The sequence below is a fragment of the Balaenoptera ricei genome, chromosome 4, assembly GCF_028023285.1.
Source record: "Balaenoptera ricei isolate mBalRic1 chromosome 4, mBalRic1.hap2, whole genome shotgun sequence".
NCBI lineage: Eukaryota > Metazoa > Chordata > Mammalia > Artiodactyla > Balaenopteridae > Balaenoptera > Balaenoptera ricei.
Window position 1 is genome coordinate 146,483,853 of NC_082642.1, and position 18,669 is coordinate 146,502,521.

Consider the following 18,669-nt stretch of genomic DNA (forward strand, 5'->3'; position numbering starts at 1 on the left):
AGAAGCTCTCTTTGGACTTTTGCAGTATTATTTCAGGCCTACATGAATATTTTTCATTAAATATCTTGAGTCTTAGTAGACCTCAATTCATATTTATTTAGTACATTAATTCCTTTATTAAATACATATTTATTGAAGATCTGCTTTGTGCCAGCTAGTGCTGGGAATAGAGCAGAACACGAAAAGACAAAATCTCCAGCTTCATGGAGTTTATGTTGTTGTAGGGGATGACAACGAACAAATATAAATATGACATATTGTCATAAGGGCTACAGAGAAAAGTAAAGCAGGTTAGGGGAGGGGGAATAACAGGAAGGGGACTACTATATTAGGTAGCAGTTTCATAGAAGGCCTCTCCGGTGAGGTAGCATTTGAGCAAACCTGAATAGGGGAAGGTTCTAGCCACTGGAAGCAGCAAATCCTGGAGACGCAAGAATGAATGGAATGCTGGACCTGAGATATATAGGCCCAGTGGAATTGAAACCAAAGGACTTTTTAACTTTAAGGTAGAGAAGAAAGAGTTTGAGTACAGAGGCAATTTGAGAACAAAGACCTGTTAGCAATGGGCCTGGGCCTGGGGACTTGGGGTGTGCTATCTTGACTCAATGATCAGTCCATTGGATGCCCTTATACTTGTCCTTTAACCTTTCTGTGACTCTGTTTCTATATCCCCAAATTAGCCGCCTCTACTAGAAGCCAAAAGGAAACAGTGAACTGCAAAATGGACTCTTTGGATAAATAAAGGTCAACACTATGCTTCACAGGATCAATTTCAAGGCTCTATCTGCATGACGATGGGATCCGACTACTAGTGGGCAACTGAGTGCTACCACTTTTTTTGACTAATAATGTCATGCTCTAACATAGCTACTGTACCCAATTTTAGAGCAATCTGGTGAGCCACCCTCTTCTGTCCTAATAAATCCCCATTTCCTTTTTATAGTTTAATAACAATAACAGCAATAATAACAGAGACCCCTCCGATCAGATGAAAAGACAATGATAAACTCTAGACCGAATGGGATCTCTCATCCACTGGGACTTGGCTCTGCCATGTTTCCTGTCCGCAGGACCCCTGGACCTGATTGGGTGAGAATGGAATGGCTCTATCTCTCTCATTCAGTGGTTTGCCTCGTCTCAGTCAATATGTACAAACTGTTGTATCAGCTCAGTATAATTGAAGGGAACAGACACTTCTTTGCTACATTAAGCCATACTTGTGATGAATATTTAATGTTTGTCTCGAATCCACAATCTGTGTTAATATAGCTCCAAACTATAACTCTTTTAGTCATACATGCCAAGCACAGGTAAAAATCTCATCCTGTGATAGAGATCTTGTTTGGGAGGTGGGGTTGGGGTGTGGGCAGAAGATTTTGAACCATATTTGAACACACTGGAATTATAAATCCAGCAGGAAAAAACCCCACAAAAATTAGCACCTCTCTCTCTCTTTCTCTCTCTCTTTCTCTCTCTCTCTCTCTCTCTCTCTCACTCTCTCCCTCTCCCTCCTTTTCTCTCTCTTTCTTTAGCTTTTCTTCTTCCTTTTCAGAAGTCTAGTATTTCCCTGGATATTCTCTACTTATTCTTATTCAAAGCAATGTTTCAAATCATCCTAAGACTCATTTGTACCAAAATGCTTTCTATCATTGTCTTTCAGATCTCTTTGTGTATTTTGAGTTATTTCAGGTTTAAAAAACAGAAACCTTGAACATGGGATCCTCCAGAACCACTTCATTCATTCATTTATTCTTTTTTGTCATTTGCACCTCATTTAGAAAAGGTAGAAAAAGAAGAGTAATCCGAAGTTTATTTCTCTGTGTGATGATACCTTTCAGTTATCGGTAAATTGCATCATAAAAGCAATAGTGTTTCTCCCGATGACGGGAACAGAGAATGAAATACTATGCCAATTTAAAATGCTATTACCTGCCCACATTCCCAATATCTTTTCCTTTGGATGACACTGTTCCGGCACAGAAATATTTTTTTTTTTTTCCTTCAGTTTTCTTCCATCACACGGGGAGCTTCATTAGAGAATAAAGCAAGAGTAGGTGCATTTGACAACAAGAGACAAATGATGTTAGTGAGAAGCTCTCTGATGAGGCAGTTTGCAATTTATCTGTTCAGCAGTGTACCTGTCTCTCCTTAGGAGGCAGGCTTGGCATCTGCTTCAAGAGCGACATATGGCTGGTATAAAGCACTGTCAGTGTCTGCAGAGGTGTACCTCCATGTACCCAGGACGGTTAGAATGTGAACACACCAACTCTATGGACATCCAGATTTTCCCACATGTGCTTCTGCTTGCTGAGATGTAGCAGAAGCGAGGAAGGCAAGCTAGTTCTGCAGAACCTTTATATGCAGCTTGCTCCTCCTCTTTCCCTCCCTCCTTCCCAAGGTCACATTCCCAGGGACAACCCTCTCCCCACTTACCCTTGCTTTTGTTTATGCTTTGTCTCCATTTGGCTGACAGTGATGGCTACTCCTGTTAACTTTTTTACCTGAGGCTATTACTCTCAGGAAGCTGAAAACAGCAGTTTTTGATAGTAGCCATGCACAGGCTTTCAAAATAGTAAGTCCCCTACATATGAACCTTCAAGTTGCGAACTTTCAAAGATGCAAATGTGTGTTTCATCAACGTCAGGCATGAGTGAAATTGCAGTTTGCCCTCCGTCTCCTATTGCTGATGATCTTTCAGCTCTACCATCTCCCACCTCCTCTCCTATCTCCCACCTCCTCTCCCATCTCCAGTCAATAACTCTTCTTGCCTGTTCACTCGATGCCAGCTCCTGTATGCCAGCTGTTGTACTGTACTACTGTACATTTCAAGGTACTGTACTGTAAGGTTAAAAATGTTTCCTTTATTTTTTGTTTGTTTGTTTTCTAGGTATTATTTCTGTGAAAAGTATTATAAATCTATTATAGTACAGTATTATATAGCCGATTGTGTTAGCTGGGTAGGAAGGCGAACTTTGTTGGACTTATGAACGAATTGGACTTACGAACGTGCTCTTGGAATGGAACTCGTTCATATGTAGGGGACTTACTGTACATAAAATGTTTTCTCCTCTTCTCATACAAGTCAAAGCACAGGTTATAACACTTTTTCCTCTCACTATGAAAAGCATATGAGATTCTTAACCTAACCCCTAAGGAAGTCAAACATTATCTCAAATGATTTTATTTTAAAACTACTTACTGTCATCGTGCCATCCAAAAGGCCAGTCTCGGGCCTGGGTGGGGCCTGAAGTCTCTCCATGGACCACTTCTCAATGATGGATGACACGTGAGGATTGTCAATATTAAGCAGCCGAAACCCGGTCATATTTACACCACTGTACCTATAGAGTTCCAGATCTAAAGCAAATAAGTCCTGCGCAGTATTAAAAATGATAAAAGTAGAAAGAGTTAACATTTTCTGTGCTCTTTAGGCAAAAGAGAACTAATGATTGCAGAAGCAACAAATGATTAAAACAAGAATGGCAGCCATCATCACACTGGTTCTATAAAAGAACATTTCCTCTTGTTTTTCACTTGCATGCTGCCTGACAAACTCTAAGGCAGTAATCAGTTTTCATTTTCATCCTTTTTTTTTTTTTTTTTTTTACAATAGTGTTAAAGTTGGTATAAACCAAGAACAAGAATTTAGCTGCCAATAATTAGTATGCCCTTGGGCACAGGATGTGACATTCTGAGAAGCTAGAGAAGTCTGTTCCTAGGATATAGTCTTTGGGGAGTTGAAAGGGATCTTTGTGTCCATTTGATTCATTGCTTTTATTTTCTAGATGAGGAAACTGCGGTTCTGAGTCGTGATGTGACTGGCCTGAGAATGATCCACTTGTCAGTGGCAGTACCACCCTTCTCCCTCATAACTTGCTGCCCCAGGCTGCCTTGAATATTGCAAAGGAGATGAAGTTTGGAACTTGCATATACATTTGACAGAAAGATAACTCTCAGCAAAAAAAAACACCATTCCCTTGCTCACTGAAAATAACCCATGTCCCATATAATGAGAGAATAAAGAATGCCTGGGGCAAATAAGTCCTGAGCAATATTAAAAATGATAAAAGTAGAAAGAGTTAACATTTTCACAAGCTCAGAATAAGAACCAAAGTGTTCTCTTCAGAGAATAAACTGGAGCCTATGGTTGTGTTGATGTGAGTATCTTAACAGTAGTATTTGTTCCCTTTTAGATAATGTTGCAGGGAAAAAACTTGAACCCACCCTAGTATTTTCCATTACAGGTGAAGCTGAGTGTAAACCAGAAGTTTATGTTGACTCATATTTAAAATAAACAAGTGATAATTTCAACTTTTTCCTGTAAAGAAATGTTAGACACTAAAACATGTCATTAAAATATCTCACATTTAAGAATAAACCAAACTTTCAAAATAGCATTTAACAGTTAATAAAAGAAAAAAACTTCCATGAAAATTTCTTACCAATGTAACTGCTTTATGAAAGAACAATACAAAACAGTACATTATTTGTGATGATAGTGGTTACTAAAGAGAAGTAGCTTCAGAAACACTCCATGATGTTTATGTGCAGAAGATGCATATAGATTTATTCTTTTGAATAACTCTTTTCTACATCACTAATTCTTCCCAAGATAACTTTGGATTAGACTGTAGAACCATAAGAATGCATCTCTGAACTCGCTCATGTAAGAAAAAGTATACTGCCTTTTAAATGATTATATTTATTTCCCTTGCACTAACTAATTTTTTCTTTAAGTTTCATTAATACTCATGAGCAAGAGTGGTAGGAATATAAAAGCAAAGCATGGCAGAATGCAGATAAAACCAAAGAGAATTGTTTAAAGAAACAAATTTAAAGAGTAAGACCCAAGGAAGAATGATTCCTTTAGCATACTCAATGAATAGAAGGAAAGTTACTCAAGATACAGGGGGTTCATACAGAAACTTCCAGGATGCATATTGAATCCCTTATTAATTCAACAGTACAAAAATACAATGTGCTAAAATGGATACATTAAGCATGTGCAAAATTAGCTTGGTTTCCAAATTGTTTCTATGCAATATACAATATGGAAAGTTTGAGGTCCAATTTTCAACATCCCCTTGTTAGCGGAGGATGAGGAAAGCAAGAGTGTGAGGGCAACTGGTTTGTCCTTCCATTGAAGACCAACCTTCTTAGGTTTCTTTGTTTATATTTTTCTCATATTTCAACGAAACCAACTCAATTGTTGTGTACACCTGGGAATGATGTGAAGTTCTAAGGCAGATGGCAATCTCATCTTGAGTAAGACCTACGTGTTCATGGTGATGAGGAAAGGACCATATTTGTGATCAGAGTAAGATACTTCCCAGTTCTCAGGGTCTCCCTCAACTGTTCTGACAGAAGACCTGATCAGGATGTCAATGAAGGAGGAAAGACCACGGAAACTTTAGTTCAGAAATTTCTGCCCTGCATCCCACTACCTAGCTCCCAGCTCAGGAGCAGTGATAATTTTGACAACTGCTCCAAAGCATTTGTCTCACGGCATCCTCTGCAGCCCTTCATGCTCTTAGAGATACTTGAGTTAGGGATGGAATTTACTACTTCTAGAAGTATGTGTATGGTAGCTGCCTGATCCTTGTTCCAAACTTTGATTTCCCTAACGTACTAGCCTGCCTTGCCAGTTTTATTTGGTAAAATGATACTCTTACTGAATCTCCCAAAATCTGGGTAGATTTTAGTCGACACACTTTTATAGGTTAGAAATGGAGGTTGGCCCTGTGTTTTCTTCTCACGTAAAAGAGTGGAGTATGTGTGTTGGGAGGGGTGTATTGCGTGTGTGTGTGTGTGTATGGCGAGAGCTATCACATCATTTTGATTTGTTAACTGCCTAAATCATTCTCCCTTGATCTGATAATCTGTCAAAATTTAAAGTTGTATAGTTTCTTTTGAATTTCTCCAGCTTACAGCCATGATTTTTCTTATGATGAAAAATGTTCAATGTGGAAAGCATCTCCCAAGCTCTTTATCTTGATGGTCTTCAAAACACCTGACAGGTGAACCTTGGCCAACCCAGCTATCCACTGGACACAGGTGGTGAAATCACATCAGATCAAAGAATGCCAAGATACTCTTCGGTGTGCCCTCTAATGTATATAGAAAATGTAGATGATTCTTCTTTATTAATAGTTTGTACTTTGTCAGTTTCTATTTAATGAAAGCTTCATTTTAATTCCTTTCTGGGTGCACTTGCATTGATGCTAGTTAAGAAAAGAAAAAGAAAGAAAGAAAGAAAGAAAGAAAGAAAGAAAGAAAGAAAGAAAGAAAGGAAGGAAGAAAAAAGAAAGAAAGAAAGAAAGGAAGGAAGGAAGAGGAAAGGAAGGAAGGAAAGAAGGAAGGAAGGAAAGAAGGAAGGAAGGAAGGAAGGAAGGAAGGAAGGAAAGAAAGAAGAAAGAAAGAAAGAAAGAAAGAAAGAAAGAAAGAAAGAAAGAAAGAAAGAAAGAAAGAAAGGAAGGAAGGGAGGAAGACACCTGCTGTTCAGCATTTCTGGATTTAGAGGGTTCTTAGGAAAGTAAAACAAATCTCCATGACAATAACCTGCCTTGACACTGGTGGGGCTGATTTAAAAATAACTGAAGATTTTTTTTTATAGTGTGGAATACATTTCCACCAGATACGCTTACCAGGGTTGTGAAAAAGTAATGATAGTACTCAGTCATCATGCCCATGAACAGGATCTGCAAAAGAGAAATAAGGGAAGAATCAGAAACAGAATTATAATAAGAAATAGATAATTAGTAGGTTGACTGCAATAGCTTGGAGACATAGAATAGGAAGGGACTTTAGAAATCCATAGACTCAGTAGATCAGAAACCTGAGACAAACCAATGATGGATGTGGAGCTAGGATCCAGGCCACTGACCTCCATCCAATGCACTTTCAGTATGCTATGTTTGACCTTCATGGAAGTAATTGGTCTGATGATCAAATTTAAAAATAGTTTATGCTCAACAAATTTTATATCTGGAGTTGCCCGTAATGACACAGAGTTTTGCCTTTCCTTCTCCCTGGGTTTCTGAGTAATCCCATGCTTAGATATATATTTTATTGATCTCCTTAGCTTTAGTACTTATAATAATGCCTCAGAATAAAACTCATTAAACTCAATAAAACTCATTAAATGTTGAATTGGCAATACTGAAATGTAGATATATTTAAATGAGGATTTATAAATATGTGTATCTCTGAAACTCTTCTTTCTACCCCTTTCCTATCTTATCCCATAGAGTGAGTAGGGGAAAAGAGGATTGTTTATAGATAGAAGGATGGGGACTGTTTTTATACCTATTCTCACTGCCTCTTAATTCTGAGTCTGTTACCTAATTGGGATCCTGACAGTTCCAAACATCCTGTGTCTACCTGGAGGTAGACAGAAAGGACAGGGGTTCTAGGTAGAGGTAGTTTCTTAAAACTGTGATCTTATTTTTGGATTCCTGAAAATGGTGTCCACTGAGAAGAAACAGTTGCAAATGCTTTGGAGATAAGATATTGTCATCAATCTTCTAAATCAAGAGTATCACCTTCCTTGGCGCAGGTCACAAAGGACTGTTTGAGTGTTGTCTTTTTGGTATTTGCATAGAAATGGATGGAGAAGACTTAGAAATGAAACTTTCAAGACAGTTTTCCCCACAACACTGATATATTCTGGACGCAAATGAGAATCCCCTCTGGAAGTTTTAAAATCAGATATTCTTAGGCTCCATCCCAGAGACATCCAGAATTAGAATTTCTGAGAGTGGAGCTTCTATATTTCACAGCAGTGGCGGAAAATCACTGGTCTATAGAAAACATGTCCGTTTGCATTAAGGAACAAAGACTTTCATAACTTCAGTTGAAGAGATGGATTGAAAAGTTCTTCAGAAAAGCAACACAAGTTATTGGAGCTTTTATAAGGTGTCTAAGATATGTAAACTAGAATGATTTTACATGAAAGGGGATAAAAAATGGAGAGGGTATTTGGAGATGGCATGTAACATACACGAGCACAGATCTGACACGTCTTATGCCCTCTCTGCTAACATGGAAACCAGAGGAATATTTGGTGAAATTGTAATGTCATGAAGGTAAGACAAATGACAGGAAACTCTCTCTGTGAATCATAAGCCCACAGTATGTAAGTCACTCCTATGGTGATAACAAGACCAGGTGCACAATAGGATTTTTAAAAGGGTAGGATTGCTTTAGGGCCATCAATAACATTTAAAGTCATGCTTGGTGAGGTCTTATTAGCTGGCCTCTTATATCACTGGAGCATAAAGAGCTAACCTGCTGGGGTCAGTCAGGAATTCAAATTTTCATTTAGGTTGTTAGTATAATTGCAGCCAAGACTATCTCTTGAAAGGGAACTGGAAAGTTTTATGTCAAGATATAGACCTGGACACTGAGGTTTAAAGTATTGTTTCTGAAAAAACACAAAGGCACCTGAGTTTCCAGCTTTTCACATGGGCTAATTTTTCTTTTTAAACTTTATTGTGGGGGCATTTGATCACCAATTGAGAGTATAGGCTTTTTTTTTAAAGCAACCACTCAACTAATTATTATTATTATTATTATTTATAATTTCTGGAAGCAAATATTCATTTGATATGTCTCTTAATGTTAGAAAAGAGTTACACAGATGCAGTGAATAAATAGCTAATGGACCTGCTTCTGTTGCAGAAAGAATCCTTGGGTCTTCCAGATACACTTTTTATTTGATATACTAGAAAAATCCCCATTCTTGACTTTCCTACCTAGTGCCTGGGTCAGTGCTTCCTGGTTCTTCCCTTGAATTTCCTAGAAATGAAAATTAAGAAACAAGTATAGTCATGGATCACTGAGCTGTCAATTTTGTGGACTCTCTAGGACATGGGTGAATGAGAAGTGTTTAGATAGAAATAATGCCAATAGCACCAAAGCTCTTTATAATGGTTTGTAGACTGATTGGGACTGACTGCTCTGTTGTCAAATGGTAGTATACTTTATACTTTATAGCATTCACACCACGATTTTCTCTCTGTGTGTTGGTATTTCAGCTAAAAGTCATTAAGGGATTACGGAAATGTCATATCAAGATAAATGTCAGTTTTTCAAATACTGTAATCATGATATGGGGATTTTTAAATGGTTCTTTGCAAAACTGACTTTTTCCTAACAAACACCACCTTGTCTGAATTTTTTTACTGTATTTTGCTGGATTGACCAGGAGGCACTGACTTAGGCACTGTACACTTTACCAAGACAGTATTACTAGGAACTAGTTTTGGCTCTATTTAAATCATTTTTAATGGTGCAAAACACATCACATCACATCACACACACTAATAAGTAATAAACGTGTCTGTCAATACTATTTGTACTGACGGCACATTCCCCTTAATTGCTTCCACCAATATTTTAATAATAGTTGTTTCCTAACAGAATTATTCTTATTAAATATCCCCTTGAAACCATATTATTGACAGATTGATAGACTGTAAAAACCTAGCCCTTTCAATAGAATTTTATATCTATAGTAGGGATGTATTTAATACCTATTAGTCTTCTTGATTTTGGAAGACCCATAGGGTGGATTTCCTTAGTGCCAGTTCCAATTTTCCAATGTGATAGAATTGCATTTCCTGGCCCCTTGCGCTTGGGTGGAGCCATGCACTGGTTTTGGTCAAGGAAGTGGGAAAGATACTGACATATGTCACCCTCCAGAGATCTCACTCACCCTGACAGGTGACTACCATGATTATCAGTGCCAGACAAGCCAATTTTTTGTTTTTGTTTTTGTATTTCTGAATAAATACAATTATATGTTTCATAAATACTGTAAGGTATGTCATGACTTTCTTTTGATTACTAGAGACTTTAGGGTCAAAGTTGTGGGTCCTCCATTAGCAACTACTCAGGAACATAGGATATATATTCTATGTGCTAATGCCATTCAGTTTTATGTTTTTCTTTAATTTTTCCCTTGGTACCAACTTCATCCCTTTCTTAAAAAATATTTATGACTTTTTTCAAATGTATTTTTCTAGGCTGCTTCAGTTCTTTGTATAATAAAGATATAACATGAATAAATTATCCTGGTTGGGAGAAGCGGCATAATTTTTTTTTCCATAAAGAGAGATGAACTATTCAGATCTTATATAGCTGGGTTGGGTTAGGGTAACAAAAAAGGCCTCCAACAAAATACCACTCATAGTTAATCATATTCTATGTCCTTGCAGAATCAATGATAAGAACTCAAAAGTTCTTGTAGATGGTGATGGTTCATTTTATGTGTCAACTTGACTGGGCCAAGGGGTGCCCAGATTAAACGTTATTTCTGGGTGTGTCTGTGAGGCTGTTTCCAGATGAAATAAACTTTTGAGAAAGCAGATGACTCTTCCCAATATGGTGGGCATCATCCAATCCACTGAGAGTTTGATTAGAATAAAAAGGCAGAGGAAGAAGGAATTCACCCCTTTTCCTTCCTGCCTGACTGCCTGAGCTGGGACTTTGGCGTTCTCCTGCCCTTTGACTGAGATTTTCACCACTGACTCTTCTGATTTTCAGGCCTATAGTTTCAGACTGTAATTACACCACAGCCTTTCTCGGTCTCTAGCTTGCACATGGCAGACTGTGGGCCTTCTCAGTCTCCATAGTTAAGTGAATCAATTCTTCATAATAAATCTCTTCATATATATTTCCTATGGGTTCTGTTTCTCTGGAGAACCCTGGCTAATACAGAGAACAATACCAAAATACTAAAAGTCCTACATACTCTGCATACGTATGACATTCCTTTCTATCTAGATAACACAGTCCTTAAACGAGTGAGGGGAAGAGAGGCTGACACCTACGTGAAGGCTTTCTCTGTATTATGCTATTATAGAAATGCCACAGACTATTCTATTGTTTCAGTGGCTAGAAAATAATTACTGTTTTCTTTCTTTTGTAGTCAAAATGAATCATCAGAAAGCAGAATAAAACTCATTGACATCTTTATTCCTGTCTTGCCCCTAGGTTCATCAGAACCATTTTATTTTTAGATTCCATGTATATGTGTTATCATATGGTATTTGTTTTTCTCTTTCTGACTGACTTCAGTCTGTATGACAGACTCTAGGTCCATCCACCTCACTACAAATAACTCAGTTTTGAGAATGGACTTGAGGACACGGGGAGGGGGAAGGGGAAGCTGGGACGAAGTGAGAGAGTGGCATGGACATATATACACTATCAAATGTAAAATAGATAGCTAGTGGGAAGCAGCTGCATAGCACAGGGAGATCAGCTCGGTGCTTTGTGACCACCTAGTGGAGTGGGATAGGGAGGGTGGGAGGGAGATGCTAGAGGGAGGGGATATGGAGATATATGTATACATATAGCTGATTCACTTTGTTGTACAGCAGAAACTAACACACCATTGTAATGCAATTATACTCTAATAAGCATGCTAAAAAAAAAATAAATAACTCATTGACAGTTGACTCTTGGAAGGACAACTCTAATGACCCCACTGTTATCAAGGTTCTCTGAAGCACAGTTGTTGTTCATTAACTATGATGGCTCCACTTTTGCCCAGCTGTTCTCTGGAGTTTTTACAATAGAACTCTCATGGCCTTGTTCACAATAGTATTGACTCTTCCTGGTCTAGCTCTGTTGTTCTTTGCAAAGACGGTATTTTGGATTTAGATGAGTAGAGGTATCACATACAGCCTGAGCATCACAAAGACCATAGTTTAGTTTGTCTTGAGAACCCTCATCCAAGTCTAGATGAAGAGAGTTTGTAGAGTCTAATTCCTATGGTTGGTGACAGAGTTGGTCTATAAGACACTTGGAAATTCTCTGAGAAAAATCTTCGCATAACATGTCCTGGTATAAAGACACCTATGTCACATTTCAACAGGATCATTTTCCTGAAGGCAATGCAGAGCTATGGAGACAGCAATTCTCCACAAACTCTCAGCATCCATTGCTAAAAGCAATTCATACATCACAAATAATTGGCATAATGCTGCTATCATAGTAGCAGAAACTTAAAATGGAACCTGGAGTGCTCCTAAGCATTTTTGAGGGATTCTTATAATATTCATAAGGGGTTTTATTACTGCATCTTTCCATTGAAAAATAGGTGTCTTAGAAGTGTATATTGACTAACCTAAAGTGTATTGCTCCTTTTATAGCTTTCTCAATATCAAAATAAATTCTAAACCATCAGACATGATTTCTAGTCAATAATTTCAAGTGAACAACTTCCAAATGTGTGACGTACAATGTGGCTAAAATAATATTTTTACCTCAAGATAGAAATAAGTTATTTCAGCATAAAAAAAATCTTCAGGAAACCAGTTGAATAATATCAAGTCTCAGAGAAGCAGTTTTAAGAAGAAGGTTTGAGCTCTAGGATGTAGCTCTTTCTCACCTGCCAACTTTGGTACTACGGGCTGCAATTGCACTCTCCTCTGAGCAGAATGCTCCTTTGGCAACGTAGTTTTTAACGTTGGTCACCAGTAGAACAAGCTAGGTAAATTAGGCCTTTAGATCAGTCTTTACTGATGCAAAAAAAGACACTCATACAATACTGAATGACTGTAACTTATATCTACAAAGGTAACAGTGGAATGTATGGAAAATAGCATTGGACCCCTGAAAACCCTGACATGTAGAAAACTACCCATATCCTTATGGAGTAGGATGAATAATGGCCCCTTAAAAATGTCCACATCCTAATTTCCAGAATATGCTAATATGTTACCTTACATGGCAGAAGAACTTTGCAGATGTGATTAAGTTAAGGATCTTAGTTTATGGGAAATTACTCTGGATTATCCAGGTGGGCCCAGTGTAATCACAAGGGTTCTTATAAGATGGAAGCAGATGGTCAGAAGGCAGAGGAGGTGATGTGAAGATGGAAAGAGAGGGAATGAAAGGCAGTGTGATGTGGGACCACAAGCCAAGGAATGAGGACAGCTTCTAGAAGCTGGAAAAGACAAGGAATTAGATATTCCCTGAATCCTCCAGAAGGAAAATAGCCCTGTCAACAGCTTGATTTTAGACTTCTGACCTCCAGAATTGTAAAAGAGTAAATTTTTATTGTTTAAGCCACTACATTTATGATAATTTGTTACAGCAGAATATGAAACCAATGCTCCTCATTTGCTCATCTTTCTGGGATTATGGCCTATGAGATTGCACAATTTTGGTGTATTGCTATCAAGAGCATGTATCAAGAGGAAAAATGACTTGTTTGAAGTTGAAAACTTTCTAAATTTCTTTGTGCCCCTCCATTCACACACATATACTAACCACATGCATGTACACAGATACAGCTACCCACAAAGAGTCTAGGGTTTTCCTTCCATTTGAAGATAGTGCTATGCCACTTACAAACCCAGACCACTTTCCTCCTGCCTCCAAGTGAAATCAAAGGAAAGCAAAGAGTATTCCACATAGTGTTGGTGAATGGAATAGCTGCACTATTTGAGAGTGTCTTTCAGTCTTAATTCATTTATAAGCTTCTCTCTCTAGAGGTATGGTCAGAAGAAGAAGGGAAGCTGATACTAATAGATATTAATAAATGGAGTGGAGCCCAATGGGGTTTAGTTTAGCCTCAGAAGATAAACCTACTAGAAGAGCCACATGGCATCATCCAGGTACACAGCAGAAGAGATTATGCTATTTAGGGAGTACAGTCTCCTGACAACAGAGCAGGAAAAAAAAAGATTTCCCCTAGCAGAATGAAATAGGCAACCTGGCAAATAGGAGAGAGTGGAGCTTTTGGAGGATTACATGAACCCAAAGAAAAAAACTCTCTGCAACATCCAAGGGAAATTGGTGGAAATATGAGATATAAGAAAGACTATAGTAGAAGAAAAGTTTTAACAGCAAAGAACTGAACGAATCTTGAAGTTGGAAATTTAGCAGAGAATATGTTGCATACACTGTAATCTTTTTGCAATAAGCTTCTTTCATAACGGTGGTAATAAAAACTATACCTCAAATTTGCCTGAGGGTAACCTTTTGAGGGAGAGATTAGTCATGTAGTCACTAAATGGTGGTCTTGTTGGTCTCATGATATCTCTGTAGCACAATAAAGTTATCATAATTTGGGTCCTGTTTCTCAGTTTTTTGGCTTTTTAGATGACTTTATTTTGTCAATTTATCTAGTAGCTATCAGGCTTAGAAAACTATTATTTTTATCAGTGTTTCTCAGTGCATTAGTATGTCCAAAGAACTCTTTAAAAACACCCATGCCTGTACCCTATCCCTAAATATTCTGATTTATTTGGTCTAGGTTCTAGGCATTGGTATCTGTGATACCAAGACTCTCCAGGTGATACTTACATACAGCCAGAGCTGAGAACCACTGATTTATATTAACCAAACTCATATTTTAAAGGCATAACAATAATGATCAAAACTATTATTTGATGAGTGCTACAACATGTCCACTGCTGTGATAGGTTCTTTATCTACTGTTGGGGAGGAAGTGTTATCCTCAATTTATAGATGTGAGTATAGTTATAGTACTTGAGCCCAGGTTTGATTTCAATCCTGGGCTCTTTGTGCTATATTTATAATAGGAGGTATATGTGGGAGGAAAGTCAGTAATTTGTACAAAGTCCTTCTGTACTTTGAGAACTCAAATAAAAACGTATGGTTCTTTAGTGAGAGCAAAGTTAGAAGGACAAAGTTAGAAGGACAGGAATTTATCTTAAGGAATGAATCCATCAAGCCAAGAGAGCTTGATAAGTTGCCCCTCTATTCTTGTTCAGAGAGCTGGACCCCATTATAAAAGGTTGTACCATGGATGATGCTGCAGGTATTATGAGGAGCCTCACTCACTTCTCCTCCTTCTGTCAGGAATTCAGACCTACATAGCTCTTCTATTACAACATCTCTTTAGATATTAGAATTAATTAGATTCTAATTTTAAATCCCTTTAGTGATCTTTCAGGAGGAACTTCAGTCTCTTTAATGGGGTCAGCTTTCATGAAGAAAAGATAGTTTGGGACTTCCCCAGTGGCACAGTGGTTGGGAGTCCGCCTGCCAATGCAGGGGACACGGGTTTGAGCCCTGGTCCGGGAGGATCCCACGTGCTGCAGAGCAACTGGGCGCCTACGCCACAACTGCTGAGCCTGCACGCTGCAGCTGCTGAGGCCAGCGCGCCTGAAGCCCATGCTCCGCAACGGGAAGGGAGGGGCATCTCAGTGAGAGGTCCGTGCACCGCAACGAAGACCCAACACAGCCAAAAATAAATAAATAAATAGATAAATAAATAAATAAATTTAAATCTTCAGAAAAGTTAAAAAAAAAAGTACTACTTAAAAAAAAAAAAAGGAAAGGATAGTTTGTAAAAAAAATTGTAATGCAATTGTTAAAATTGTGTGATACACATAATAATAGATATTTTTGTGTGCTTGATGTTATAATGGCAGTGGACACAAGGTGCTTAGGGCTTTGCATGACATGCTAAACAATGCGGGCTTTATACTTAAGGCAATAAGGGGGTGGGGCGGGCACTCAGGAATTTCAAACTTGAGAGGGGTAAGATCAGATATTTTATTTAAAATGAACAGTTTTTGAGGCCACATGGAGGCTGGGTGGAGAAAAGGAGAGGGAGGGGACTTGTGACGGAGAGATCAATTGTTCTAGCACAGGAGGAAGATGATGAAAGTGATGGAGAAAAGGAGGTAGAATCTGAAATATAGTTAGAAGGCAGAATCTACAATATTCGGTAACTAATAAATAAGAAAGGTGAGGGAGAGTCAAGGAGATTCCCAGGTTTCTGGCTTGAGTAATCGAATGGTATTTCTGGTTGGTGGGAGGAAGGATGAGGAGGAAGAAGCAATATGTTAAGTCTGGCATGGAGATTGAATGACATCAGATGAGATCCTCATAAGGTTGGGAGACTTGGTAATTCAAACTGAAAGGAGGTTTGGGAACCACTATTGTGATATGGTGGAGGAGGTGACACAGTGATAGAGTTAGGATTGGGAAGCACTGTATCACTCTTGTAGTTTTGCCTAGATACCATATCACTAATAATACTGATGATGCTAATCCGTAACATGTGGGATACTTCATGCATCAGTGGTGGGCTGCTTAGTGCCTTATAGGCATTGTCACATTTAACTTTTCTCATAACAGCATGAGCTATGGGCTATGACATTCCCATTTTACAGATGCAGCAAAGAACAAATAACTAAGTCCTCTACTAAATAACCTCATTCAATACACTGAAGTTTTTCATAGCACTTTATTCTCCCTTTACCCTGGCACAGTCTTTAGCACATAGAAAACAGCCAATACATGTCAACTGAATAAATGGTGAAATTTAGATCTTACAGGATCATGCTTATAACAGAAAGGATGTGGCTAACAGTCATGGGGAAGGTAGGGTGGAGGGATCTTTTTGGTAAAATCTTGCATTTATGAAAAGTTGAAGAAGCAGGTATGGTTAACATAATGAAGTGATTTTTAACCTACTTCAGTCTTCAGCCTTCTTTAGAGAATCAGATAGAAGCTATGGATCTTTTCCCCTGAGAAAGTGACACCGAGGGGCACAGACATCCTCAAAATTTTGAATAGAGCTGAGGATCACTGATCCTGCTACAGGCTTAAGACATGCTTTTTGTTATACACATCTTCAAATTCCTTATGTGATTCCTTTTAAATTACCCCCACTTCTCTTGCAAAGATAATTTCTCTTATTGCCTATTACAGCCAAATTTTGATGTAGCTGGAATTAAGCATTAGAGCATTTCTGAGGCATATATGTGATTTTTATTACCTCTCAATTCGGATTGAAACAAATCTAAGTCCTTTTCCAAATCTACTCACTGGAGGTTTTAGAGCATCCCCGGAAGGGCATCTTGTACACTAAGAATACAAACAAATTGCAAACCCTTTCAGTAAATTTTTGATTATTCATAGAGGTCAATTAATTCTTGTGTATATTAATAACATACTCATATCTATGAACTGCTCCTTACAATCCAAACAAACTATGTGCTCAGGAAATGTAAATAGATTTTAATATCAGCCTGAGAGAAACATAATTAGAATAAGAATGTGCTGCCAAAAAAATTATATAACAAACTGCAAATTATCATCCAGTTAGTATAAACTGAGATTCATCATGATTACATTGTCAGGATTTATCCAAAGTAATGAACTTCTCATCAATTAAGTATCTCAAAGACTACCAAAGGGCTCTAAAAAACCTTAAAAAAGAATGAACTGCTTAATTATTTCCCCATTTCTTTGAAAGTCTACTAAGTACAAGGCAATGTGCTAGTTCTTTATGTCTAGACGCTAGTAAGAGGATTCTTGATCGCTTGTATGCATGGACGCTCAGAGCTGAAGGGAAGCTTAGCAACAATTAGAATGTAATCCAACAATCCTATTTTACAGGTGAGGTGACTGAGTCTCAGAAAAATAAACAGACTCGCTCAAAGTAGCATATTAAGACGGGCTATGAAACTCAGATCAGAGACACATTAGACCCTGGTTTGAAATTCCAGCCTTGCCATCTAGTGTATGCTCTGGAACCTCATTCTTCTCATTTGTAACATGGGATATTTTGAGGCAGTAAAAAGATAACACTTCAGTCAAATACATAGCCTATTCTGGCACACAATGACTACCCAATAAATGGCATTTATTTTATCCTATTAGGGGAAGAGCAGAGTTTGCAACTGCATCTCCCAACTTTCAGTCTAAGACGCTACTCACAGTTCCCTACTGCTTTAGAAATTAGCTTCATGATCTCCAACCAGTAAATTGGCATTAGACAGCTAAACTCTTGTGACATTCATTTTCAAGGTCTCTTTTTGCCTTAAGGTGGCAGGGATTTGGGGTTTTGTTGTTGTTTTCATTGTTGTATCTTTATCACCTTCAATCAGTGCTCAACAAATATGTGTTGAATGAAATAAATGAATTTCTTTACCATGTCCCCACCACATTCGCTACTTGGCTTCAATATAAACAACATTTCTTGAGAACTTGTGTAAACTAGAAATGATTGGATGTTTGAGAATCAAAGGAAATAACGCATCCAAGAAATATGAAGCTTAACTAAAATGTGTTCCAGGTTCCATTACTTGTAGAATCAGTTGACTTCTTGGTGTACATAACAGTAGCAGAATAGGATACTTTCTTTTCCTTTTAAATCCTGAGATAAGCTTCAAATCCCAGCCTAGCCACTTGCTGGCTCTGTGACTTTGGGCAAGTTACAAAATCTCTCTGAAATCTGTCAGTTTCTTGTATGCAGAATTTTCTCATAAAAATTAAATGAGTGATGCATTTAACTTGCTTAGGACAGTGCCTGGAACATAGTAAGTGTTGAGTAAAAGGTAGCCCTAAGGTCTTTGGCTTATTTTATGTGTCTATGATTAGAAATAACAGACTTGGGGATATGACTTAGCTGGTGCAGGTTCCAAACACATATTTGCAACCTTTTAGCACATCACAGCTGTACTGCTTGACTTGATGTTTTCTGTCCTAAGAGATGAAGGCTAATGGTATTTCTGTCCTGTGAAAACATGAAATGAAACCCATCTAACTACCTCTGCTTGTCTTGGTCAGAGATGTTAGGCATAACTTATATGGGGAAAAAAAATCCATGCACAAAATTATTTGATTAATCAGCATTGCCATTGCACTTCCTAGCAGAGGGAAGCCAAGCGTTTA

General features: G+C 38.0%; 1 protein-coding gene across 9 annotated transcripts in view; it reads right to left on the bottom strand.

Annotated features, from left to right (window-relative positions):
* The window catches only part of GRIK1 (glutamate ionotropic receptor kainate type subunit 1), a 421,293-nt gene that overhangs the window by 122,719 nt on the left and 279,905 nt on the right, over positions 1-18,669 (bottom strand). For all 9 annotated transcript variants that reach the window (XM_059922251.1, XM_059922250.1, XM_059922247.1 and 6 more), the window contains 2 exons: positions 6,645-6,698; positions 3,200-3,373 (listed from right to left, as the gene is read on the bottom strand). In XM_059922251.1, the coding sequence (XP_059778234.1) occupies positions 3,200-3,373; positions 6,645-6,698 (228 nt within the window). The remainder of the gene's footprint in view (positions 1-3,199; positions 3,374-6,644; positions 6,699-18,669) is intronic.